Source organism: Grampus griseus (assembly GCF_964374135.1).
Source record: "Grampus griseus genome assembly, chromosome: 6".
Taxonomy (NCBI): domain Eukaryota; kingdom Metazoa; phylum Chordata; class Mammalia; order Artiodactyla; family Delphinidae; genus Grampus; species Grampus griseus.
The window spans coordinates 85,145,802-85,173,371 of record NC_139000.1 but is presented as its reverse complement, the minus strand read 5'-3'; the positions used below and the strand labels follow the sequence as shown (position 1 = coordinate 85,173,371).

Here is a 27,570-nt window from a genome sequence, read left to right as displayed (position 1 = left end):
GCACCACGCCTACCCTTCCCAACTTACGTTTTATATCTTGGGGGGAAAATCATGATTGCACCTCTGTGGCAGGGTCGTTGTAGGGACTGAAAAAGACCATGTAGGTGGCCCAGGGCAGCACTCCACTACGCCAGTGGCAGTGCTTTGAGGAGGCGTGGCGCGGCGACAGAGGAGGAACCGGAGGTGGCGGTGGGCCGCGGGTGAGGGAGCAGCCCCGCTGTTGGAGGAACTGAGACTGGACAAGGATCCCGGACGGGGGGTGGGGGTGGAGGGCGGAGTGGGCGGGGCTGCAGTTGGAGGGGCGGGGCCAGGGCGCGGAGGTGTTCCTGTGGGCGGAAGGCGGTGACCCGCGCCTATAGGCTCCGCGGGACACCCCGCTGGGACCGGGCCCACTCCGAGCGGTGCTGACCCTCCGTCTGTCTGCGCTCCAGCCGCGTCCCACCGCGTCCCGCCGCCTGCACCTGCCGCCCAGCGCTCAGCAGCCCGGCCACAGCATGACGGACCAGGCGGCCTTCGACACCAATATCATCACCCTGACCCGCTTCGTCATGGAGGAGGGCAGGAAGGCCCGCGGCACGGGCGAGATGACCCAACTGCTCAACTCGCTCTGCACCGCGGTCAAAGCCATCTCCACCGCTGTGCGCAAGGCGGGCATCGCGCACCTGTGAGTCAGGCCTCTGTACCCCCGGACCCCTCACCTTGGCCTCTCTCTCTCTGGCAGGGGATCTGCCGAGCAGTCCGATGTCTGATCCTCTGCCCCTGCTGTCAGTCTCTCTGTCTGACATCTGGGACTCTCTCTCCCTCTCTCTCCCTCCCTCCCTCTCTGCCCCTCTGCAGAAGCTCAAGCGGCACTCAAGCCTAGTTCCGCCTTCCATTAAGCTTCCCACCTGGGGGCCTGTCTCACAGTCCACAGCTGCATCCACCCTGCCGCCTGCTCCCCTGGGCTGAGCAGCCTGCCTTAGCACCCCTCTGGCTTCCTCCTCATGAAATTGGCTGGCCAGGTGGGCACCTGGCCTGACTGCCATACCCATCCTAGCCTCAAACAGGAAAGTGCTGGCCCAGGTGCCTTCCTTTCCCTTTCTTTTCTTCGACCTCCTTCACTCCCTTTGGAATTGGGGTCCCAAGTCAGGTTTCTAATTCAGTATCTCCTTGACCCTAGACAAGTCCTGTTAGGAGCAGTGAGTGGAACCCCCACTGCGAGGAGGCCCTCCGTCCAGAGCTTTCAGGGGCGGCAGTGCTGGTGTGCACAGGGCTGCAGGAGGTCTGGAGTGGGGCTTGAGATGCTGTATTTCTAAGACGTTCTTCTGTGGTAGGTGGTGCTGAGACCGCTGGTCCGCAGATCACATTGTGTTTAGCAGAGCAATCACAGGACATGGGGATTCAAAGAGTACCTTCTTGTGTGGCTTGTTGTAAGTAACACAAGTGCCCTTTGGTTTATTCTGGTGTGCACGAGCATTTTATGTTTAGACTGGTCCTCAGTATAGCTGAAGGGTGCCTGGGTTTTCAGATTGCCCACACTCCTTCCTAATATTTCCCACACTTAGGAACACCTTAAACATTGTGCACAGTGCTCTTAGCTGATCTGAAAAAGTATAACCCCTGTAACCTAGTTTCCTTTTCTGGTCAGCTTTTTGCCTTTGGTCCCACAGTATGGCTTGGTAGAGCTAACTCTTTTTTTTTAAATTTTTATTTTATATTGGAGTATAATTGATTAACAATGTTGTAATAGTTTCAGGCGTACAGCAAAGTGAGTCAGTCATACATATACATGTATCTATTCTTTTTCAAATTTTTTTCCCATTTAGGTTATTACAGAGTATTGAGCAGAGTTCTCTGTGCTATACAGTAAGTCCTTGTTGGCTATCTATTTTAAATATAGCAGTGTGTACATGTCAATCCCAAACTCCCAACCTATCCGAGCTAACTGTTAAGGAAGGAGTATAACATCACATTTATTTTCAGATGTCAAGCAGGGATGGGACAGTACGTTAGGAAGGTGGTGATTCCATTACTATTTCACCTATGGTCCCTCTTAATACATTTCTAAGGAGGCTGTGCGTTAGGAAACACACTCAATTAAAATCTTACTTCAAATTTAATTTACAATAAGTAAAAGTGTCCTAACAGCTTTATCTGCCTTTGAAAACCAGGGAGCTTCTTCAAAAAGAGTGCTTGTCATTTCTTGTATTATTTTAAACTGTGTCAGCACCTTTCACAACCCCAAAGAGACTCAGAAACACAAGATCTGCTTTGAGGTGCATCTTTCCCACCTTTTAAGTAATGTCCGATAGTGGGACCTTAGGTAGTGGGATTTTGATAGTGGGACCTGGACAAAGGGTGCTAATGTTGGCTATATAAATTATGTATATTTTTACACTAGGTACCTGTAAATACCAGGTTAAAAAAATATTGTTATTGCTATAATTATAAATTCCTTAATAAGTTGCACTCAACAAACATTCAAACCACTCAGAAGAACACAACGGGAAAAGTGAAACCCACCTCTACCCATTCCCTGGGGTATCCACTATTCATAATTTACTGGTTATTTTACTAGATACTTCTTTTTTTATGTCTTTTTTTAAAATTGGAGTATAGTTGATTTACAGTGTTGTGTTAGTTTTTGGGTACACAGCAAAGTGAGTCAGTTATACTAGATACTTCTTTATATTAATATAAATTTATACATGGGTACATATTTCCATATGACTCTTTGTAAATAGCAAACAGAATGGAATCACACTTAATGTATTCTTCTGCAGTTTGCCTTCATTATTCAACAATATATATATTCCACATCCTTCAATGTTAGGACATGTAAATCCGCCTCCTCCTTTTTAATTGCTGCATTGTGTTCCACTGCACGGACATGTCATGAGCTATTTGACATCTCCCATATGTTTGGGCATGCCACTGGTCTTTGACTATTTCAAACAGCATTGTACCTGTGAAATGGGTGTTGATGCATGGCCATGTGGGTGGCTGACAGAGGAGGACATTAAGTACTCTTGTGGGAAAGTAAGTTTGACTGTCTCAGTATCACATGTAGTTGAGCAGGGGGCAATAAGACAAGATCTTAACCTAGGCCTCCAGAGTACACTCATGACTTCGATATCCTGGATGAAGAGGCCAGCATGCCTGCAAATAACTTGTTAGTGCTGGTGACTTGCCCTAGAAGGGCGTCTAGCCAGAGCGACAAGATGATTGCAGGTTGCGGGAGCCTTGCGGAACCAGTTTATGGAGCTCAGCCCTGACTCCTCATTAGGGACAGATCAGGAGTTTAAACATAGAGCCTGGAGAGCTCTCTCTCTCTCTCTCTCTCTCTCTCTCTCTGTCTCTTTAGTTCTAGAAGAGACTGAGAGATGAGAATGATACAGAGCTTATGCTGTAGGAAAAATAGTACAAGTATAGAATTATAAACCAATAGAGATCTGAAAGATACTTTCCTAGAGGTACCAAAAATATGACGTGGATGCAGAGGACTGTGGAGTATCAAGATAGGCATTTGCAATGGTCAGGAAAAGATGGTCATAGGCTTGATGGCTGGAGAGCATTTTAGGCTGGGCCATCGTGTGAGGAAATGTACAAAGTAGGAAGATGTTGCTGGAAAAGTTGCTCATTCAGTTTGACTGAAGCCTGGACTACTTCAAGTAATGTAGTGGTGGGGCATTTGCAGGTGTTAAATTGTGGGTGCATTGGGGGAACATCAAATGGCAAGGGTGAATACTTTATATTTGGGGGGATAAGCAAAGGGGAGAGGTACAGGTTTTTTTTTTTTTCTTTTTTTTCTTTTTTTTGCTGTACGCGGGCCTCTCACTGTTGTGGCCTCTCCCGTTGCAGAGCACAGGCTCCGGACGCGCAGGCTCAGCGGCCATGGCTCACGGGCCCAGCCGCTCTGCGGCATGTGGGATCTTCCCGGACCAGGGCACGAACCCATGTCCCCTGCATCGGCAGGCGGACTCTCAACCACTGTGCCACCAGGGAAGCCCGGTACAGGTTTTTGAATGGGGTGGTGGAATGAATGGAGATTCATCTGGGGCAGTTATGGCTGGAAGTATAGAGTTAAAAGAGAGAAAGCTAGGACATGTGGAACACCAGCTGAAGAGGCTCCGGAGAGCTGAGGAAAGCAGCATTCAGAACTGGGGGATTAGAGGGAAAGAGGGGGAGGACCTGGGAGAAGTCTGGGTGGGGATGGAGGAGAAGGACAGCAAGGGAGGTTCTCAAAGAACCCCGAGAGCAGGGCTGTGCCATTAAAAACAAACAAAAACGAAAAAACAAAGAAGCCCCCCAAAACCCAGAATTCCAAAGGAGGAGCTGAGTTTTAGAGGCTGGAGAAGGGTAAGAAGATGATGCTGACATTTTGGTGATGCGGAACTTGAGGTGTTAGAGGGCCATACAGCTGGGGATGTTGCCCAGGCTGCAGTTAGTTGCGACAGTCTGGAATTTGGGTGTGAAGAGCTGACTGAAGATTAGGCCACTGGACTTTGGCACATTCACCCTCAGGCAAGAGGAAGAGGAGAAGAAAATTAGGATCCGGTTTAGCAGAACGGGAACATGCAAGGCTTTAAGAGCACATTTTTTTTTTTTGCGGTACGCGGGCCTCTCACTGTTGTGGCCTGTCCCGTTGCGGAGCACAGGCTCCGGACGCGCAGGCTCAGTGGCCATGGCTCACGGGCCCAGCCGCTCCGCGGCATGTGGGATCTTCCCGGACCGGGGCACGAACCCGTGTCCCCTGCATCGGCAGGTGGACTCTCAACCACTGCGCCACCAGGGAAGCCCTAAGAGCACATTTTGGAGAGAGGTGGAGCTGGGCTCAAATTCCTGCCTCTGCTATTTAACTTCTGTGAGGATTTAGGCAATTGGCGTAACATCTCTGAGCCTCAGCTTCCCCACCTGTAAGATGGAGACAACTTTTTTTTTAATCCTCAAAGAGTTGTATGCGGAGGAACTGAGTTCATTCAATTGATACTGTCATCATTGTTTTCCTAGGTTGAAGCTTTTTGTTTCTGGAAAACAGATAGCCTATATCCTGCTTTTCATTCCTTAGTAGTTGCCCACGTGCATTTCAACAGGGATATATTCCAGGCTAGAATATTATATATTAAGATGACTTTGCTCCCTCAGATTGGTTACCGGAAACTTCCCATCATGCTCACGTGACATCGGGAAAACTTTCTTATAAATATGAGGTCACTTCTGTTGTTTGGTGGAAGAAAATAATAAATAACTTCAGTTTTAATTTTGGAATTACAGGTCAGTTAACACATACTTGAGCTTATCTTCAAGTTTGCAGAGTTTACAATCTTAAACTTCTGGAAATTTTATCATAGGTATCTTATATTCTTGAATTATCATCTCCATGTTACCAAAAAGGAATTGTAACTTCCTTTCCACACCAAAAGCAGAGCCAGCCACATACCATCCTATTTGCTCACTTGGGGCTGGCATGAACTCAAGCGAACCTTGGGGACTTTGAAGCTGCTCTGGTTGACACCTCTTCTTCAATGTTTAGTCGTCCCTAGGAATCCACCAGGGACTGGTTCCAGAACACCCAACAGATACCAAAATCGCGAATGCTTAAGTCCTTTAGGTAAAATGGCTGCGTACCGTCCGCCCTGCGTGATCTCGGATCAACTAACTACGGGGGGAGATTCGCAGATGCAGAACCCAGGATACCGAGGGTGGCCTGTGTTTCTCATCCGACCTTTGGATGTTCTGGGGTGGGTGAATGGTTGGTCATTTACTTCAGAATCAATCAGTAACAAGTCATGTTACCTTCAACTTCAGTGATAAGGATTAAATAGTAATCTGCGTCCCTTTTTCTTCTAAAAATGAGCTTTTCCACTTGGCTCTCGTGCATGCTATCTAAAGGGTGGCCTGCTTTACACTGCCATGCTGACATCAGAAGGAAAAGGTCTAGTTAGTTAGCAAATCAAGGAAGTCATCGAAAGTTCTTCCCTAAGTGTGGCCCTGGCTCCGGTCCTTGTGTCTAGGGATGTGCTTCAGAAATGTGAAAGGAGCCTTTCCCCTGACCATCATTAATTACAGACTTTATGGCTGTGAAATGGCTGTAGAAACCGTATGCAAATTTGAAAAACCATGTTAATGTTTAGTCCAAGTATCTAAGGATTTAAAAATACTGGCCAAATTAACCTATCCTTCTAAAGAGTTTCCCATCATATGAATGAAAATGACTTAACAGTTGTTTCAAATTTTCAGTGAGGTTTTTACAGTAAGCATAAGAGGAGATATTACAATACTCGCCCTGTGTTGTGGCCAAAAAAACAAAACAAAACAAAAAGAAGAGATATTACAGACAGCAGCTTCTCAAATTGATTTTTCTCCCCAAACTCCAGAAAGAGAAATTTTATGTCTCTGGGGGTTGAAAAACAAACAGTCACAGGGGCGTAAACCCTGACAGCATAAACTACAGGATGCTGTGCTGCCCTGAACAACTTGGGCTGCAGGGCCAACTAATATGAATAAAATTGAAGTGACATATCATAAGCATCTCAAATGAAATAATATTCCCAGGGAGACTTCAGTCAAACGTGAACTTTGAGCACTTTCTTTTCTTGTCACTTAGTTACCTGTGACACTGTTCCGCATTGCCTGTCTTCCCAGAAGCTGCCTGAAAAACTGGTTTAGAAGTCATTTCCCCTCCCCTTCATCAACCAACCTGTACAACCAATCTGTGGGCTCCGTTAAGAACAATGATGGCTGCCATTGTCTGCTATGAATCAGGTGCATCACGTTGGGTAGCCCTCACCCTTACAAAGCCTGGAAACAATCAGGGAGCTGAGACAACTTGATGGAAGTCATATAATCAGTAAGAGGAAAGGCAGAATTTGAACCCAGGTCCCTGGTGCTGTGTTCTTGTCAGGACCCACCTTGCTTCTCAGCATGGTTGTATTACTGCTGCGGGGAGTTAGGGATGGAAGAGAATGATACCATTTCTTGTTCACTACCTTGGTGCCAGTCTCTGTTCTAAGCCCTTTACCTATGTCAACTCATTTACTCCCCCTCTCTACATACTATGACATAGATACACTAAATTCCCATTTTACCAAAGATCAGAGAAGCTAAGAGATTTGCACAGGGTTGGTTAACATGTGACAGAGCTGGGATTTGAACCCCAGGGTCTAGAGTCCCAGCCCATGGAGGAAAGTGCCTGATGATGCTGCCTTTTCCCCACTGCTCCTGCACGTGCCCATCGGGTTATACAGTAAAGGCTCTTCTTCTATCCTTTGGGGCCTTTGATGGAATGATGACTGATCAGAATGCAGAAGAGTATTGTTTCTAAGGGATTTTCTGAAAACTTAGGAAGAAAATAAACTATGTGCTCTTCGGCTAATTAGTTCCTTGAGGATTTTCTTAGGGCTTTTTTCTTCTGTCAAAGTTGTAGAAGCCTTTCCTGCTTCCGGCTTTTCATTGATCCATGGAATGTGTTCCCTTGGGGGTCTTGCTTCCCTTCTGGAGGCATCTTGGGAGAAGCCTGACTGAGCATTTGCCTAGTCCTGCCTCATCATCCCTGGGCGGGATGACACAGGGCTGTGTGAGAAACTCCTCGTGTCATGGCTAACTTACTGCGCTAAGGTGCAACGTACAGAATCTGAGATGATTGGGTATAGACTCAGATATTGTCACTATTGACATGGCAAGCTGGGAATTCATTCTCCTGAATCCTGCTTCTACCTTAGAATCACTTTCCTGGGCCTTCTCGAAGACTTTCCCAACACAAGGTCTCACCAAGGGAAACCCTCCCAGAAGATGACCTAGAAGAGTTATAAAGTGCCTGAATTTTGAGTTTGAGGGTCCCAGAATCATCTATCCCCATGTTTTTTATGCTTCACAAGCAACTGGAGGATAGATGGGGAAAGGTCCTTCCGGTTAGAACAGAGGAGGGACACTCCATGGGAGTAAAGAGGAGGAAGGAGGGGTGACCACCCAACCAGGCAGGGAGGCGGAACCATCCAGTGGTCTGCATGGTTTGGCCATGAAGATGGCCATTTCAGTTCTGGTGTGGTGAGTGTCCCCTACAGTGTTCATCCTGCAGCTGTTATATGGCCCCTCCCGACTCCCCGTGGACAGGTGATGCCACTCTCTGTGACCCAAGGGCAGGATCCACCTCAGAACCCTGGAACGGCAGTGAGGAACCTGGCTGGTGGTCTTGGCTGGACAATCCAGCTGCCCTGACGCTGACTGTAACCTCTTGTAGCCCACCGCATGGGAAAAAGACTTTGAGGTTTAAAAAGTTACTTACATAGGGCTTCCCTGGTGGCGCAGTGGTTGAGAGTCCGCCTGCCGATGCAGGGGACACGGGTTCGTGCCCAGGTCCGGGAAGATCCCACATGTCGCGGAGCAGCTGGGCCCGTGAGCCATGGCCGCTGAACCTGTGCGTCTGGAGCCTGTGCTCTGCAACGGGAGGGGCTGCAGCGGTGAGAGGCCCGCGTACAGCAAAAATAAATAAATAAATAAAAAGTTACTTGTATAAATGTGCACAGAGTAACTCCTCCCGTTTGGAAATATGTGAAAAACAAATTCCCTGTTCCTTTGGATAAATTACTGACCCAGAGCTGTTCTTTGGAATCATTACTAGCTGGCTTATTTGGGCTCTTTTAAGGCTTTGTTATAGCTTCATTTTCGTTTGAAAAACATTCAAAGTATCCTTCAGCTGGAACTGCTCCTTTGCAGTGAGAACTTCCTTGACCATCTAAACCCCTTGCCCTGCCATCCCCCAGCATCCTGTTTCATTTTATTAGCGCACCGGTCACTATCCAACATGATCTTATTCATTCAAAAGCACTTGCTTGTTTCTTGTTTGCCTCACTCACTAGAATATAAGCTCCATGAGGGCAGGGATCTCATCCATCTTGCTCAGCACTGTAACCCCAGCACTCAGCACAGTGGGGACAATAGATATTTGTGGAATAAATGATCACTCACACAGGCCTCTAGGAAGCTTTTGAGTAAGAGGAACTGAGGCCTGACTGTTCTTCACCTCTCTCGCTGAGCCAGATACCCAGAACAAAGTGTAAAGTAGGCTTTTCCCATGCCTGCCTCAGTGCCTTGTCCAGCTGTCCCAGCCTCCCAGGCCTCCCTGGAACTGTCCCCATAGGCCGGTCCCTCTGGGGACTGTGCCAGTGGCTTCCTCCAAACGCCAAGGTGCCGCTCCTATACTTATTCCTTCAGGCTTGGGTTTCCCTTCTCTTCAGCGGATGCTTTTCAGCAAGTATTGCTAGAGGGCCTACTGTGTGCTGGAAGTTGGGACACAGTGGGGGAAAACACACCCTCTGTCCTCATCCTCATGGAAGTACAGATTAAACAGCCATGCCAACACGAAGATGATGAAGCCTGGGGGATCTTGACCCTCCCACAGTATTGCAGATCCCTAATGAGTGCTTCCTTTAGCGACCAAACAAGGGACTTAACATGAGGCGTGAAGGGCTGTGCTAAACCCTTTGTGTATGTGTGATAAGTGTATAATCCTCCAACAGCCCCATGAAGCATCATTACCCTCCATGGTCATGATTGAGAAGGAGGACTCGGAGAGAGCAGGGGACTTGCAGAGCTGAGGGCTGAGCCAGGTCTCTGCCGCGAAGCCCATGTTCTTTTCCATCAGCGTTATTCACCCTCCTGAAGTCAGTAGTGACTTTAATGGTGGAAGTGTCGGGCTAGGAAGGAGAGCCAGTGGGTGCCAGCAGGGCCACTGAGGAAGATGCAGGCCATTGAGATGTTGGCCCCTGCCAAGCCCTAGTTCCATCCGGAATTCGGCTGCCTTCTTTCTTCATCAGTGTCGGCCTCACAATTGAAATGAGAAAGAGACTATGTGGAAAGAGAAGGGAAAACCCAGCTGCAAGTCTGATAGATCCCTTGGTCTTCTACTCATGAAACAGGAGTGACATGATGAAAAGAAGTGGGAGGAGGGCTGGAGGGACAAGACGCTGTTTTCCAGGTGGGCGAGGGAACGATGCTGAAAGAGGCAACACTGGAGAATGGGCTTGATGCTAACTGGAGTTACCTCCTGGAGAGTCAGGCCAGGCGAACCGTTTGGGTTCAGACCATTTCTGGTGTTGGCTCAGTTTTGTCCAGCAAGAGACATGCAAGTTATGTTTAGGGAAAATGCATTTTCAGGAGTTGAGCAGTGAATGCCATGACAATCAGTCCCCAGGCAAGTGCTCCCAGCAATCTCAGCGAAGGGCGGCATGGTACCCCTGCTCTCCCATTCTCAGCTGTCTGGTGGGATCTTCAATGCTCCTACTCTTTCCCTTCCCACATCCAGTCTCTTATCTGGTTCAGTGCATCCTCCTTCTAAAACATTTCCCCTCCTTTCAGTGTTCTTCCTCAACCCCAGGCTATGACAACCCTCCTCTTCCTTCATTCTAACAAACTAGGCTCCATTTTGGACCAGCCACTTGGATTCTGGAAGCTCCACAATAACTGACTTGCAGATACCTTGAAAATAAAGTAAGGACTCCAGACTTCCCAATCCCTTCAGCCCCTAGGACTCCTGCCAGAGGCAGTGAGGTGCCCTTAGGAGAGGCCTGGCTTGAAAGTCAAAGTGAGCTTCTCGCCTCCGCTCTGCTGCTCCAGTTTAGAGGAGCCCATTGGTGTCTTGGAGTGAGCATCCTCCTCCATAAAATGCGGTAGTGGGATCTGTCAAATTTCTTTTCTTTTAGGGTCTCATCAGCTATAAAACCATAGATCCCGTGGCTTAGTTTCCCTCTCAGGCTCCTTCCCACCCAGAAGGTTTCTTTGCTTGCTGTGTCTGTCAACTGATTCATTATGCATTAGCTCATGTATTTGGGAGTGAAAATTGGTTCTTGGGGCAGGTGAAAAAAAATCAATCTTTTTGGGTGTGAAATATATGTACATATGGTGCATAAACAGATACACACTTTATCTGCAATATTAAAATTTCATGGGGGAGTGTGTTAGGGAAAAAAAAACCTCTTTAGGGGCCATAATGAAAAAAAAGCTTGAGAAACATCGATTTAACCACAAAGGTGTGCTGGGTACCATGATAGGCACTGGACAGGTGAATGACAATATCTCCTTCTCTCCAGGAGCCAATCCAGATGGATGACCACCTTTCTCGTTCTATTTCTCCCAAACCATGTGTCTCCTTTCCTTTCTTCTAAATCTTACCAAATGCCCTCTTTGAGTGAGTTTATAGATGCATTGACATAGTCTGGTGGTCATGGCTTATACTTTTGTATCTTTTCTTCCCTGTAGCTATGGAATTGCTGGCTCTACCAACGTGACGGGTGATCAGGTGAAGAAGCTGGATGTCCTCGCCAATGACCTGGTTATTAATGTGTTAAAGTCATCTTTTGCTACCTGTGTTCTTGTGTCGGAAGAAGATAAACACGCCATAATAGTAGAACCTGAGAAAAGGGTGGGTCTGCTACACTATCGAGGATTTTAATGTAATCATTTTTCTTTCTGGCTTCATAAAGGACTCCACTTGTTCAGCCAAGCTGGATTCCTAGGACACAGCCTAGATCCCTCCTGAACCATCAGTCATCATTTCACAGTTTCCACTTCACTGCCATATCTCAAACTGTCCTCTCCTATCCACACTTCCACCACAGTCCGTGCCGTTATCATCTCTCCCGCATGCTCATACATGGGAGAGACTCAAATATACTCATACTCATCTCCACTTCTAACTTTTTATTGTCATGTTCAAGGCTCTTCAAAGTCTGGCTCTGTTAACTACGTCCTTCCATCCACCCAATTCCCAACCTTCATAACCAACCTTCCTGCCAATCTAAGCTGTTCGTATCAGTGATTCATGCATTGGAATCCTATTAATCTTGTTACCGAACTCAGGATGCTCAAGAATCCAATACTGAGAGACAAGTGTTGGGTAAAAGGAAAGATAGCCTTATTGAGGCAGCCAGCAATCCTGGGGAGAAGGTAGACTCATGTCCCAAAGAACCAACTCCCTGTTGCCGATCTGGGGACAAGAGTTTTTAAAGGGCAGTTTCAGGGGTGTATAAGCAGAGGGAGGGGGCTACATGCAGAACAGCACAGTTAGCTCTGATAATCATCTTGAAATTGGCCATGTGGTGGTCTGATCAGTGTCATCTTGATTGTTTTTAAGTACAGCTAATCTTCAACTCCAGGGTCGGTTTGTTCCCATCTCCTTGAGGCCAGTTCTTAAAAAGAACTGTGTAAGATGGAGGAGCTTTTGTCATTTCTAGTCTGGTCATCATGTAGTTAACTTCTTCCACCTGTGGGTAATTCAGTATCTGCAAAACAGCTTAAAGGATATGGCTCAGAATATTATCTATACCCCATGAGGAGGAACTAAAGCTTCCTGAGTTTGTTTAATGACTAAACTATTATTATTTTGTCTTATTTGATTGTTTTCCTTTGTTTTTTCATTTTCTCACTTCTCTGGTTAAACTTATTCTTTGGCTAGTGTTTTTCTACAGACAGGAGGCAGGCAGAGGACATTGGTGTGGGGGGAATCTGTCTTAAGAAAGCCCTGTAGGGTCCTGCTCAGTTACGGTCTGATTGCTTCTTGAGGGTAGAGAATGAATTATATTCTTCTCTGTACCCCAGCCTCTAGCACAACATTGTAGGGGATCAACAAAAAATTACTGTTGAAAAAGTGAATGAAAGAGTATATCCAGCTTTCACTGCACAGCAAAAATCATGTAATAATAATAACAAAAAAAAACCCATTTGAGATGAGTTACTATCTTTCCCTGTTTGAGATGAACTGGGGACATGAAGGAGTAGGATGAGAAGAAAATCAATCAGAAGATGAATTTAAAGAGACTGCCTGATATCCAATCTGACCTTTATAAGAGGGATGGGGAGCCACATCTGATTAACTTGTTTTACATCATTCTTTTTTTTTTTTGCGGTACGCGGGCCTCTCACTGTTGTGGCCTCTCCCGTTGCGGAGCACAGGCTCTGGACGCGCAGGCTCAGCGGCCATGGTTCACGGGCCCAGCCGCTCCACGGCATGTGGGATCTTCCCGGACCGGGGCACGAACCTGTGTCCCCTGCATCGGCAGGTGGACTCTCAACCACAGCGCCACCAGGGAAGCCCTACATCATTCTTAAAATACACTACGTGTCAGATTCAAAGTTCATGTTGTTCTCTGCTGGGCTTCTGAAGGTACTTGGCAGTTTTAGGCACGTGGATTGAATTTGTTGTTTAGTATTCTCTGTGGGTCTGCCCAACTTCTCTGAGTACAGTGTGCCTTCGTGGTAAGCGTGTTCCTGTTTTCCTGATGACAGTTTCTCCTGCGTCAACCAAGGTGATTTGTTCAGAGCAAGCGGTCAGGGAATCAAAGAATTGCCTTAATTTGATGCAGAAATTTAACAACCACCTCTTAAAGTGGCTAATTTGGAGGTGGAAAATCTCCAGTGGTGTGCTGGTAAGCTGGCTCTCTATTAGAAAAAAACCCCTCTGATTTGTAGCACTTGCCACTTTCAACTGTGCAAATGGTCCCCCAGAGTTGATTTTGAGCTACCAACATGACATCACTGAAAACAGAGTTGGGAAGAGATGTGCACCATTGGCCCTTGAGAGCTGACTCCAGCCAGCTCCCACATACCCCTGAAAATCCTATCCAAAGAATTAGTCTTTAGTAGTCCTACAACAGCTGAGGGTTATTTCCTTTGGGAATTACAGTAGAAATATGGTTGAGAACTTTGTGCACTGTAACCCCAAGTATCATCTATAAGAACTGCATGAAAATATTCTTAGAGAGCTTTTCCTTTTTCTTTTTTTCTTTTTTTTTTTTTTTGCGGTACGCGGGCCTCTCACCGCTGCGGCCCCTCCCGTTGCGGAGCACAGGCTCCGGACGCGCAGGCCCAGCGGCCACGGCTCACGGGCCCAGCCGCCCCGCGGCATGTGGGACCCTCCCGGACCAGGGCACGAACCCGCGTCCCCTGCATCGGCAGGCGGACTCCCAACCACCAGGCCACCAAGGAAGCCCTCTTAGAGATCTTAATGTTGTCTTTGCTTCACCTGAGATATTGTGTTTTGCCCTTATGAATAAAGTTTTGTTTCTCTTCTTCCTTTGACTGCCAGGAAACTCCAACCAAAATTATGATTCATTCAAATCAATGATATAGGAAATTATTACTTAATTATCTGTATTCCTCACCTTCATCTATATCTATGCCTCCTATTCTAAGTTGTGTTTCCTCTGCCTAATGATCTTTTGATATGTATTTCTTGTTGTTATTTTCACTCTGTATGCCACCTCATACCTTCCCTGACAGAGTATAAATAAGACACATTTCTTGAATTTTCGCCTAGATTCCCTCTTTTAACCCCTTAGTGTATACTCTTTATTTCGTTACAATGTGTTCTTTTTTTTTTTCTTTTTCGGCTGCATTGGGTCTCTGTTGCTGTGCGCAGGCTTTCTCTAGTTGCAGCGAGCAGTGGCTGCTCTTTGTTGCAGTGCACAGGCTTCTCATTGCAGTGGCTTTGCTTGTTGCGGAGCATGGGCTCTAGGTGCGTGGACTTCAGTAGTTGCAGCACACAGGCTCAGTGGTTGTGGCGCACAGGCTTAGTTGCTCTGCGGCATGTGGGATCTTCCCGGACCGGGGATCAAACCCATGTCCCCTGCATTGGCAGGCGGATTCTTAACCACTGCGCCACAAGGGAAGCCCCAATGTGTTCATTTTAAGTGTAAAGTTGTGTCTTCTTTTTTTTTTTGCTCAGGGTAAATACGTGGTCTGTTTTGATCCTCTTGACGGATCTTCCAACATCGACTGCCTTGTATCCATTGGAACCATCTTTGGCATCTACAGAAAGGTAAAATGTCATGGATCAAGCTCCTGGGTTGGGACCAAAAGGAGAGTTAAGGTTGAACATCCAGTCCTGTTTCACTATTGGTGGCACAGCCAGAACGTACATCGTGAAACCTTGTGAGGCTTGAAATAGGTTTATATGTCAAGTTCTGACCTTTCAAGTTCTGCCTTAACTGCATAGTGAAAATCTATTAGGTTGTTAAAAGAAAATGTAGTTAAAGGTGGGTGGGAAGAGAAAGATATTTCACTCTTTTAACTGTACCTTGCTTCCTTTTGTGACAGAAAATAAAATTAAAAACAAAAGAGACAGTGTAGGGTAGCTGCAATGATGTAACTATGTGAACTGAGAACTGTGAGAGTGTGACAACCATCGAGAGTACTTATATCAAAATTGTCCTTTAAATCCTCTAAATCAGGGGTCTGCAAACTATGGTGTCCCTGGGCCAAATCCAGCTCATTGCCTGATTGTTATGGCCTGTGAGCAAAAAATAACTCTTTTGAATGGCTAAAAAGAAAATCTAAAGAATAATATTTCATGACCTGTGACATTTATTTGAAATTTAATTTTCACTGTCCATAAGGTTTTAATGCCATATGGTCAGCTCACTTGTTTACTATGTTGCCTCTGGCTGATTTTGCACTGCACAGGCAGGGTTAAGTGATTTTGATAAAGACTGTGTGACAGTAGAGCCTAGAATATTTACTATCTGTTGGTTTATGGAAAGAGTTTGCTGACTCTGCTATAAATTATAGAAAGCACACTGGTACAGTGAGGGGATCCAGGCTCCTGCCCTGGGTCTTTTCTACTTGGGTGACCTGAGCAGGTAACTCTACCTCAAAAGTCTCTCTTCCCTTCTCTTACTTTAAGTGTGTGTGTGTGTGTTTGGGGGTGGAGGGGGGCGGTTTGGTGGAAGTGCATTCAAATATATACAAGTGAAAATAGAATGAATAGCCACGGGCCCATCATAAAAAATGATGAAATCTAAAATATGTCATCTTGGCTTCAGCCTTCTTGTTTATTTTAGAAATAAAACCTCACAGATGCCTTTGAGGCTGAGCCCTTTCCTTCATCTTAATGGACGAGGTGGCTAGTTCAGCCAACCTCTGAGGTTCCTCCAACTTTCCTATTCTGGGATACAGAGGCCATAACTTAAGAAGCGAGACCGCAATTTGTGCTTTGTTTTTCAAAGTGACTTGTTGTCTACTATTGCACATAATCTCCTTTCAAACATGGGAAGTAGGACCGCCATGGGACAGTTCTCTTTCCTCATTGAAATGTATCTTGTGTTTGTCTTGGCTGGGAGGCAGATCAATTTGAGTAACTGAAAGTCCTAATGAAAGACAAAGGCAAAGTAATTAATCTGTTTTCCAAGTCATACCATGAAACATCCCATTCTTGTTATAGACGAGGAGGCATGTAATTTTACCTGCAAGTTATCAGATCTATATAGTATAGCAAGAGAACTTTGCAGCAAAATTCTTCATGTAGGGGAAGACTTCATGTAGAGGAAGACAACCAGAGCTAAAGCAACACTAATGTTTGCCAGCCCCAGTTTCTACCTTAACCCCCCAAATAAAGACTCTTTTTAAGGGAAAAAAAAACCCTAGAAAACCGGCACTGGTTATCAACTAAAAAAAAAATCAAAACAGCCTGCAATAACACCTCGAATTACAAATGCTAGAACAACTCAACAATGAGTCTCCACGCTCTTCTCAATAGACCTGAAGTGACTCTCTTAAAAGACCGAAAGAGGTGATGAGTGTCACCATTCCCTTTAAGTCACTTCAGTTTTCAAAAGCCTTATTGATTGTTTGAGGATTTATGGGGCATAAATATTGACCGTCTGATGCTTTAACGGAGACCTTTCCTGCTTTCCGTAGAGCTGGATCTGGGCTGGAGTTCAGCTCCCTGGTGCAGCCGCTCAGTGGCATAACATTAGTTGGTAACTTGAACTCAGAAACAGTGATCTGGTCTTGCCCACATGGTGCCTGAAAATAGGCTCCAAAGGGATGTCTTAGGGCCTGTGGTCCAGTATTTCTACGAAGTTCCTGCCACAGCACCTTCGGAAGGGTCACCCCACCTCTGGCTGGAGACATGCAGAAAAGGTAGAATTCTAGAGTGTTTGTCCAAATATTGGGTCAAAATCTGTCTCCCTGTTGCTCATATGGCCTTTTAGAGCATCAGAAAATAAGACTCTTTTACATGCTTGGAAATGGCTTTTCTGCCTTCCCCTCCCCTTCTTTTAAATCTTCTTTAAGTTGAATATCTTTCATGTGAGATGGTTTCTCGACCTCTCTAGTGTGGTCACCCTCTATTGGATACCATTCTAATTTTCAACACCCTTTAAAAATATCCAGTCCCCACGACTAAAAGCAGAGTTTCAAAAGTGCTTTAGAAGCTTCAGAATCCAATTCACTTCCCTTAACTGGGCACAGGGAGATGTAATAGCCATATGGAGTGTGGTTTCCTGACATTGATGCTTACTAGCTCTGTGGGACCTTGGGCAAGGTAACCTCTTGTTTCCATATCCATAAAGGGGAGATACTGAAAATTAAGCATAACGGCAATGAAAATAGTGCCTGGCACATAAAAAGTGCTCTATAAATGGTAGCTATTAATATTACTTGTCTTGTTTTTTGTATTAAGATTCAACAGAGAGTATCACAAATCAAACTAGCTTGAGGAAGGAAAGGAGGGAGGGAGGGAGGAAAGAAAGGAGGGAGGAAAGGAAAGGAAAATTATCGGTTCATGTTAACTAGAGAGTCCAGTGGGTAGTACAGCTGTATTCAAGGACTCAGATGACATAAACGGGACACACTTCCTCTCCGTCTCTATTGCTCCCTCCTCTCTGGTGGCAAAATGGCTCCCAGTAGGTCTGGGCCCACATCCAATCCTTTCAGCAACTCAAACAGAAGATGCAAACCTCTTTTCCAACAATTCCAACAAGAATATCATCTCATTGGCCCTGATTGTCTTGGCTTTAGGTCATGTGTCCATCTCTCAACCCATCACTATGGCCTGAGGCATGCAGTGATCTGATTGGCCAGACCAGGGTCATGTGCTCACTCCTGGAGCTGAGGGCCAGGGGGGTAGTAGTTTGAGGAAGGTTAAGGTGCATTTATCAGCAGAAGGGTGATGAGTGCTGGCCAGGCAAAATCAATGGATGTTCACTGCAGATTATAAATGCCTTGAGAGCAGGGACCTTCTCTTATATATTTTTTTGTCTGCTAGGCAGCCTGGTACAATAGTAGGTGAACAATAGTGGCTGAGTTACTGGACACTCTGCCATATGCCCTATGAGACCTTCTAGGGAGGGTTTGGCTGCCGCTCTGAGGGAAGACCATCTGATGATAGGACAGCCCCACCCCACTTCTGCCTGACTTTCTCCTCCACCACCTCAAGTCTCCAGAATCCATGGTGTCTTTCGTACTCTATATGGAGTGACGTGGATTAAAACAGAGCAACACCTACAGCAGGTGGTGGCCTGGGCTAAGTAAAGGTAGGGTCCAGATGCTTTTTAATTTTGTCAAGTGCTTTCTGCACATTGGTCCATGAGTATCCACATGAGACTGTAATGGATTCCCTTGGAACAAAGGCATTCATTGCTGAGGGTTTGGAGGAGGGAATTCATGCATTAGAAAGGGGGACGGGGTAGAAAAGTATTCCCCCAAATGAATGACTAGATGGAATTATTTTGTCTTCCTTTTGAGTGTATGGATCATAGATAATGTTACCATTTCTTATTCCATGCAAGGAAGTTGAAGGCTGAGATTATTTGGTGACAGTGTTTCAGAGAAAGGCTGTTCATCCTTGTGCCACAGACAGACATGGGTGGTTCTGGATGAGATGAATCTCTGGGGGACTTTTCTTGGTGGAGAACTGACTCCTCCAAGCCTAGGGGCTTCCAGTCAACTTACTTATTTACATGTTGTCTTTGTCTTATTTTGTGCTGAGCTTTCAGGGTTAAGTAGTTATGACAGAGGAAGCGGTTAGAGCCTGACTGTTTTCCTCCCACTATGTCACTGGCTTTGAAGGAAGCTGGTTCCTTTTTCAAGGTTGTACACTGGCAAAATTTGGAGTTTGAGAAACAACTCAATTTTCTGATACTGTGTTTAGTCTGTGTTTAACTGCACTGCACTACCCTGTGAATACAAACCAAACTAAATTAAATAATTTGACCCAACACAACCAGCCAAGCAAGCAACCAACCAGCTAGATGAAAACTGTTAAACACAAAGATTGGAGACAAGAGGAAAAAAAGAGAGAAATGGCTTTTGTGACATTTCCTTTTACATGAGTAGTTCTTAAGCTTCAGTGCAAGAGTCAGCTATGGTGCTTGGCAAAATACAGACTCCCAGGGCCCACCTTAGAAAGTCTGACTCAGTAAGTCAAGGCTGCAGCCCCAGAATTGCACTTTAAATAAGCATCTCAAGTGATTCTGATGTACATGGTCTCTGGACCACACTTTCAAAAGTTATAGGAAGAAATTACCAGGAATGTATTTCTTTTTTAAAATATTTATTTATTTCGGCTGCACTGGGTCTTAGTTGTGACACATGAGATCTTTAGCTGCGGCATGCGGACTATTAATTGCAGCATGCGAACTCTTAGTTGCAGCATGCATGAGGGATCTAGTTCCCTGACCAGGGGTCTAACCCAGACCTCCTGCATTGGGAGCATGGAGTCTTACCCACTGGACCACCAGGGAAGTCCCATACCAGGAATGTTTTTGCTGAGATGACCTCCATCTCTGGTATCATGATATAGATAGATGCCCTTACTTATTCTCAGCCCCTGGAATCTGTGGTTGGGGAGAGAATAAATGAAATTGGCAGAAACTGCCCATTTTCACTTCTGTTTAAATTCAAGTAGAGAATATTCAAGCTGAAAGATTTGTTTGAGGCTGTTTTGAGAACCATAGAAGCCAATTGTCAAGTGTTAAGAAGGTAATTATCAGTTAGTAATCATTGATTAGGAGCCATGCCCTTAAGTTTTTCCTTTCCTTAGTATTAGGGAACAAACAGTCACACGACCAGTGGGCTGTGTTTTTAATAAAAAACAAAGAAAAGATTAGAGTACATGTCATGTTCTAAATGTAAGTATTGTCTTATTAAATTTTTGTAGTTGTGTGTGCAGGTGCATGTGTGTTGGTACTGTTGGTTTGTGATGCAAAATGTATTTTTTTTTACTGTGGGTCATGGTCAAAAAAAGGGAAAGCATTTGCCCTACACTGTAACAACTCTGGAGAGAGATTCTCAGTTGCCGTATTTCTGAGACTTTCTTTGTTGTGTGAGTATGGACCACACTGCTCACTGGAGTATGTGCTGCAACTGGCAGGAGCTCATGAAATTGATTTCCTTACCAGACTTGAAGCCCTGCAGCCCAGTTTTAATTTGTTTAAATAAAGATAGAGTAGGCAGGGGAAAGACATTGATGACTGTAATAAGATTAAATTAGTAGGAGCTGGCAAGGAGGCATGCTCTTTTTTTGAGAGTGATAATGGAGAGATGAGGGAATATCAAATTAGTAAAATTGGAGGAGGACCCTGATGGGAAAGAAGGATCCAGATGCACGAAATTTGGGGTTTGGTGGGAAGGCCGCTGTGGTAATATAATCAGGATATTACTGATGTGAGGAGGAAGGTCTCTCTGGGAAGATGCCCTATTTCATTACGAGAGCACCTTGATAATGCATCTTGCTAATGGATGAACTGCAAAAAAGAACCACAAAACAGAACACAACAAAAAACGTGTTGTGTTTTCTTTCTCGTCCTAGATTTCAACTGATGACCCTTCTGAGAAGGATGCACTGCAGCCCGGCCGGAACCTGGTGGCTGCTGGCTATGCACTCTACGGCAGTGCCACCATGTTGGTCCTGGCCACGGCGAATGGAGTCAACGGCTTCATGCTGGACCCGGTGAGAGACCCCAGGGGAAGCTGGGTGCTTCGCTGGTGGCTGTGAGTGAGTGTTTATTGTGTGTGTGTGTTGGGGGAGAGGCAGTACCTAGAGGTGGAAGATGAGGCCCGTGAAGGGGCAGAGATGATGGGTTGGGGAAGGGGGGAAGGGAGATGGAGGGACCACCATGAGAAGATTATCGAGGTGAGAAATGGTGTCTGTCCAGAGCATAAGGAGTCTTTCTTCCACGATGAATTCTTTAGAGTGGACGTGACTCAGCTGACTCAGATGCCCACTGGGCTGAGCAGGCCACACAGATGAGTGGAGTGTGCTGGGAAAGGATGGTCAGGGTGGCGGCAGGGCAGTGGCGGGGCACTGGGGAACTGGGGAGGTCTGTCAGTTGTTACTCCTTGGGAATAGAGGCTCAGTCTTGCCAAGGCTTCCAATGTTTCAAGAAACACTAGATTTTTAGAAAATGTAATGTTTCTGGATGTGTAAAACACTGTGCTAGCCAATTAAAACACGTTTGTGGACCAGATGGAGCCCATAGATGGTCTGTTTGCCACCCACGCTATCCATTACTAGCTTATTTTCCTGAGGTGAATGGGTGTCCCGGCTGAAGCAGTGGACCACCTCATTTCTTCAAAATTAGCTCCGAAATTCATTTGATGTGCACGAGCACGCAAACCTTCAGTGAACCCTTGTGGTTTTGAAAGGCTTTGACGAACTCAAGGAAGTGAAAATAAAGAAGGAAATGAAGATAATTCCTTAGTCTGTCCAACTTATAGAGAAAAACACCCTCGGGAGCTCCCTGGTGGTCCAGTGGTTAGGACTCAGCGCTTTCACTGCTGGGCCCCAGGTTCAGTCCCTGACAAGACTAAGATCCCACAAGCCACGTGGTTCGGCCAGAAAACAAAAAACGAAACAAATTCCTCACAGAGAGGAGCCCAAGGTGCCATGAAAAATATTCATTAACAATTTTTAATTTGTGGATAATTTCTTCCACATGTGTATTAATTGGACTTCTTTAGATGACAGTTTCGACAGAGCAGATGAATTGAGCAAAGAAATCTCTTTACATATTTGGCATAACTAAACCCACCATTGAAATGAACTCCACAGAATCATCTTCCGTAGGTCGGCACATTCATTGTGCATTGGGTCCAGTGTCCCAAGGGAAAAAGAATTGAGGTTATAGATACCTTTCAGTTTTAGAAATGTCCTCAGATGACATTAATGAAACTATTTATTTGGTGCTTTTTGCTGACAAACCGAACCCCAGGTACGGTCAGCTGCTAGAATCCTGGGAGGGGCCGGTTGCTGGTGGTGGGGCCTCGAGGTTTGTGGGTGGCGGGTGGGAGAAATCGGAACGTAGGCTGCCTTTGTCTCCCGCACGCTTGCACAACTGGACTTTGCCTCCTTGGAAGCACCCGAGCTTAATAAATCAACAAGGGTAGGGAAACAGCACAAGTTTAAGCCTCCAAAGGAGGTGATTTCAGGGTAAAGTGGTGGCAGAACCCGAGCGAAGTTCACTCTGAGCCCAGGGTACAGTTTCCGAAATCACTGATGTTTTGGGTTTATCCTCTCAGCAGGTGTTTACCGCTTCCCCAGACATTCTTCTGGTAACTTCTCTGTTACCTTTCAGTTTATGGATGTGTGGAAAACATGAAACCTCTTCTTATTTCCAGATTGCAGACCTTGTGTCGGGGAGTAAGTCTCTGTGTGTTTGATAGTCTTTTGTCCACCTCACACTTAATGGCCACTCAGTGTTTGGAGGCTGCGCTACCCCCTGCTGGCTGACCTCCCAGATCTGATGAATGCCTGCAGGGTAGGGGTCAACCTAGTGCTTTCTTTTCATTTTGGCTGACAGCTTCCGCTAAGAAGACCACAGCAGCTTTATTTGCATTTCTAGCAGGCTTTAAGGTTTGAAAAGCTTTTCAGTCTCTTTCTCCCATACAAGAGACTAACCTCCTTCACAGCTAGGATGTTCTGGCCAGGTACCAGGGCGGGGTGCCCACAAAGCATGGCTTCATGAGCACCTGTTGTGTGATGCCTTCATTTTCCAGACTTTTACCAAAAAAAACATAAAAGAAAAAAAGAAAAGAATCACTCACAGTGACACCTTTCAGTGACCACTGTTAATTCTAGTCTCTTTTCTCCCCCTACCCTCCTCTCTCCCTCCCCCACTTCCTCTCTACTTCCAACAGAAACCAAGCTTTGCTATGGGAATAAGTGGCTGGGGAGAGAGGTGTCCAAGGTGGGACCTCCCTTCTGTCTCCTCCCCAGATGGGCGGAGCCTCAATCACTCTCTTATCAGGGACGCGTAGGAGCCCCAAACAGTCCTCAGTCCAGAGCTATAGGAGTTATGTGACACTTTGCTCCAAAGCTCGAATCTCCTTTGAAGAACCTAAGCCTTAAAGGCATCAGCTTAGCACTGGGACTTCGTGGGAGGCTGAGTTCTGAGAAGCACTCTGTAGATCAGTGAGCAAAGGCACCGGAAGCTATATATGCTGTGAATCGAAACTCACGGTGCTCGGGGAAAGTGACATCAAGATAGAAACGAACAAATGGAAAGCTAAGAGCAGCCATGAACACTTTGGTGTAACTCAGCTGCCCATCTCTCCTGATATCCTACCTCCTGTCTGCACCAATTTTTTTTTTTTTCCCAAAGGCATGGGTGTCCCAGGCCAAGGAGAAATCATTTCACAATGAAATCATTTCACAATGTTACAAATATTGAATCATTATGTTGTACACCTGAGAGTAACATAATGCTATGTCAATTATACGTCAGTTGAAAAAACAAAAAGATAAAAACCAAGCTCTTTGTGCTGAAGGACACACGTGACCTCAGGCCTCACGCCACCCCCTCCCACAGGCCTGAAGGAGATGTCACGGCTCCACCTTTCCTTCCTGTTTCACAGGCCATTGGAGAGTTCATCTTGGTGGACAGGGATGTGAAGATCAAAAAGAAAGGGAACATCTACAGCCTCAATGAGGGCTACACCAAGGACTTCGACCCTGCTGTCGCGGAGTATGTCCAGAGGAAGAAGTTCCCCCCAGTACGTGAGGGCTGCGGGGTCGGGGTTGGGGGAGGGCCCCTGAGTTATGTGTTGATTCATGATCTACCCTGGAGAGAAAGGCGGCAGGGACAGAAGCGGGTGGATTCCACTGTGCTGGGGACCGGAACCTCTGCCCTGAGACGGCAACCCCTTTGCCACTTTCTCTTGGCAGAGGAAAATCAGGACTGTAAAGTCCGTCAGATGAACGAAGTCATGGCAGTAAAACATGCTTCACTGCTGGGGTCCCTGATCCCAGTTGGTACGAAACGTGGTCCTTGCAGCCCAGGCCCCAGCCCTGTGGCACCTGAAGGATTTCTATCAGTCACCTCTAGACTGAGAGCAGCCATCGTGGCATCTCTCTAAAGAGGTTACACATCACTGAACACGAGGAGAAGAAATGGCTGTTTGTAGAGACGGTTCTATGTAGGAATATCCAATCTTGTCCTACTCTTGTTACTGAAAGCTCGGCCTCTCTGTACACACCGGTGCCCAAGCAAATCTCGGAGACAGAGTTTTGGGTGAAGTAGAAAAGGATAGCTTTATTGCTTTGCCAGTCAAAGGGGGACACACTGGGCTCCTGCCCTCGAAAACTGTGTGTCCCAGGGACTTCCCTGGTTGTCCAGCGGGTAAGACTCTGCGCTTCCAATACAGGGGGCCCGGGTTCAATCCCTGGTCAGGGAACTAGATCCCGCATGCCACAGTGAAGATCCCGCATGTTGCAACTAAGACCCGGCGCAGCTAGAATAAATAAATACATAAATAAATATTTTTAAAAAAGTTTTATAGAAAAAAGAAAGAAAAAGAAAGAAAGAAAACTATATGTCCCACCCTGGGAGGATTTGATGAGGGTTATATAACAGTGGTTCGAGGCTGGGGTCTCTGACAAGATTAGGGTGTGAGCAGGGCCTGCCCACCTTCATCTCGTCTCAGGTGGTTTCCTAATCTTGACCAGCTTCTCGGGTCCCTTTAATCTTGCCTCAGGTGGTTTTTTAGCCGTTTCTCCCTTGATTAGCAACTGTTTAAATCTGCCCTTTGGAACTCAGGGAAGGTCATGGAGGCTGGAGTCTTGCCTACAAGAAACGGGGGTCAAAAGGGCCTCCATGCCTGGGAGCCCCACCGGGCCTCACTCATTTTCCCTCTTGCTTAATGCCATGGAAGGCTGCTGTGTTCTGAGGAAGAAGCCCAGATGTTGTTGGTTTGGCATTCAGGGCCCTCCAAGCTGGCCCCAGGCTCTCTCTCCAGCCTTATTATCTCTCCTTCCACCTTTCCCTAGAGATCCCTTCCTGCCCCCAGCTGCACCAGGCTCCTCCCAGGGCCCAAGGCAGACTGCAGGTGCTTCTCTAGTTGCCCCACCTTTGGCTGGGCAGTTCCTGCTCCTGCAGAGATGAAAACCCCACCCTTGCCCCCTCTCCGTAGCTCTGCAAAATCTTTTTTCTCCTTCAGGGTCCTGCTAAATGCCTGCCCCACCCCGAGCCTGAATCCACCACACCCTCCTTAGGGCCTCCTCAGGTAATTTGAGCTATTGTAAGATGTAAGAGGCTGTCTCCATGATTCCATTTTCTGCTGCTTGGGGACAGAATTTTCATCCCATTTCCTAGCACAGCCCCAAACGCACACCTTGATGGCGCTCTGTTTGACTGTTGAATCAAATAAGCATAGAGGACATGAAGAGAGCTCTCTCTTCTGTAACCCTAACTATTGCTGGTCTTAACCTTGTAGGACAACTCAGCCCCCTACGGTGCCAGGTACGTGGGCTCCATGGTGGCAGATGTTCACCGCACCCTGGTCTACGGAGGGATCTTTTTGTACCCAGCTAACAAGAAAAGTCCCAACGGAAAGGTAAATAAGTCCCCTGAAGAGTGGTTGAGAAGCAGAGGATTTCCTTTGCAGCCTGGGAGATTTGACTGAGGAAGAAAGGTCATGGTAGCTGTTATGCTCTGCAGTAGGGTGCCAAGGATGTCTGTGGCATATTCTTTTCTAGATTAAAGGCTGTCCTGGTTAAAGCCAGGTGATATCAGCTAAAGATGATCTCTTGAGAGCCCTTTCATTGCTAAAGATAAGTGATGATGCTATGGTCAGAGGGTACTAAAAGTGCTTTCTGCTTCTACTGGATACACGTGGTTTGGCTTGGGCAAAATGAATGCCATTCATAAAATGAAATGAAACAGTCCAGCCTCATTACCAAGGCAGCAAATCACATATGCATCCCAAACAGAGGTCTTCTTTGATTGTTTTCAAAAGGCATAACATTGAAATGACTAGTGAGCTGACATTTGCTGCTTAGAAAATGCTACCTTTCTAGGGAAGGAAAGCATCTCTGGGGACACCTAGAGCTTTCAGGTAAGCTGCAACTGATGCATTGGTCTCATGCCCACAACCTTCTTACAAGCCAGGGGGTGGGCTGTGCTTGCTTATGCTGGAGAAGGGACACCCACTTTTCTTCGACACAGAGGGACAGTGTGTTTCCTTCTCAAGTATTGTCCCTTTGTTTTTCCCAAAGGACAGACAGGTTTTTCTTATTTTATTTTATTTTTAATGTGAGAGAAGGAATAGGAATAATCCCCATAGTTAGAAATGGATGTATTTCAGATGTGCTCAGATCTCTGTTTATGGCATGTGGCGTCCAGTTCACTGAAATCATTAAAACATTCACTCTTACCATAGCCACCTACCTCGGGCATCCCAACCTATGTGATTAGCCTGCTCTATAGCACTTTTCTCTAATGCCTCAAAAAATTGTTCCTTAACACAAATATTGAGGTTCCTCCTTTTCCTTTTTTTTCAGTTTTGCAAATCTGACCCTGACACCTGGATGGAAATAGAGTCAGGAAACACCTGCAAAAAGCTGTCTACTCAGTAGGCAGACTGCATGAAAATGCATACAATAAAAAAGTGAATATTTAAAAGTAAATTCCAAGATGTATAACATACTAAATCCCAACCCTCAAGCCTTAGGAGAATTGTAAAAGGAATGTGTACAGAGTTGCAAACAATATTATACTGTTTGGAGGAGCCAGTCTGCTTTCCAGATGTCTGCAGCCAGACACTACCATGGACTTTTAAATGCTTATAGAATAGGCAAAGGTCCATCCAAAACACACACAGAATCACTCATTAGGTCCAGTTTCCGTGCTATAAAGAGAAGGGAAACATCGGTTCTGCCAAAATGTCATTCGGTCCTGAGCCCAGGTGGTCTGCCTCACATCTGCATCAGGCAATCTATTGCTGGCTCTTGATGGATGGCTTAATTTAACCAAATGGTTAAATTAACCATCCAGTCTTAGATGCAACCTTGTGATGGAAAGTAAGGGAAAGTATCAGTTCATTTGATCAGCTCTGCACTATTTTGCTATGAAGCAGATCTCTTTTCTGTGTAATCTATTCTGTTCTGAGAATGCTGCTCTTGTTTTCCAGTTGAGACTATTGTATGAATGTAACCCCATGGCCTATGTCATGGAGAAGGCAGGAGGATTGGCTACCACTGGGAAGGAAGCTGTATTGGACATTGTTCCCACTGACATCCACCAGAGGGCGCCAATCATCTTGGGGTCTCCTGAAGACGTGACTGAGTTCCTGGAGCTATATAAGAAGCACGCTGCCAAATGAAGAGCTGGCCTTGCCCACACCAAACAGAATTACCTTTTATCTGGACCTTTGATCTCACAGGGTGCTACCCGATTCTGACTGTGCATCAGATATTCCTAGACATAGAAATAAAAAGTATGGATATTTTCACCATCAAATGCTGTGTAATGCCTTATGCTGCCTAACCAAAATGCTATCTCAGTAATGCCACAGATGGTCACGATATGTTTTGAGTGGATA

At 46.0% G+C, this 27,570-nt stretch overlaps 1 protein-coding gene across 1 annotated transcript; it reads left to right on the top strand.

Moving 5' to 3' along the window:
• Positions 1-346: 346 nt before the first annotated feature.
• On the top strand, positions 347-27,570 carry FBP1 (fructose-bisphosphatase 1). The gene is made up of 7 exons (XM_082657160.1): positions 347-664; positions 11,236-11,398; positions 14,699-14,791; positions 20,564-20,704; positions 23,608-23,745; positions 25,465-25,584; positions 27,160-27,570. Exons 1-7 carry the CDS (start codon positions 495-497, stop codon positions 27,349-27,351), a joined length of 1,017 nt encoding a protein of 338 aa, XP_082513286.1. The 5' UTR covers positions 347-494; the 3' UTR covers positions 27,352-27,570.

Excerpts from the sequence above, each read along its gene's own strand:
- FBP1 (XM_082657160.1), top strand. The coding sequence starts at position 495 with ATGACGGACCAGGCGGCCTTCGACACCAATATCATCACCCTGACCCGC. Across the intron at positions 20,705-23,607 it reads ACGGCTTCATGCTGGACCCG|GCCATTGGAGAGTTCATCTT; the intron begins GTGAGAGACCCC and ends CCTGTTTCACAG. Across the intron at positions 23,746-25,464 it reads AGAGGAAGAAGTTCCCCCCA|GACAACTCAGCCCCCTACGG; the intron begins GTACGTGAGGGC and ends TTAACCTTGTAG.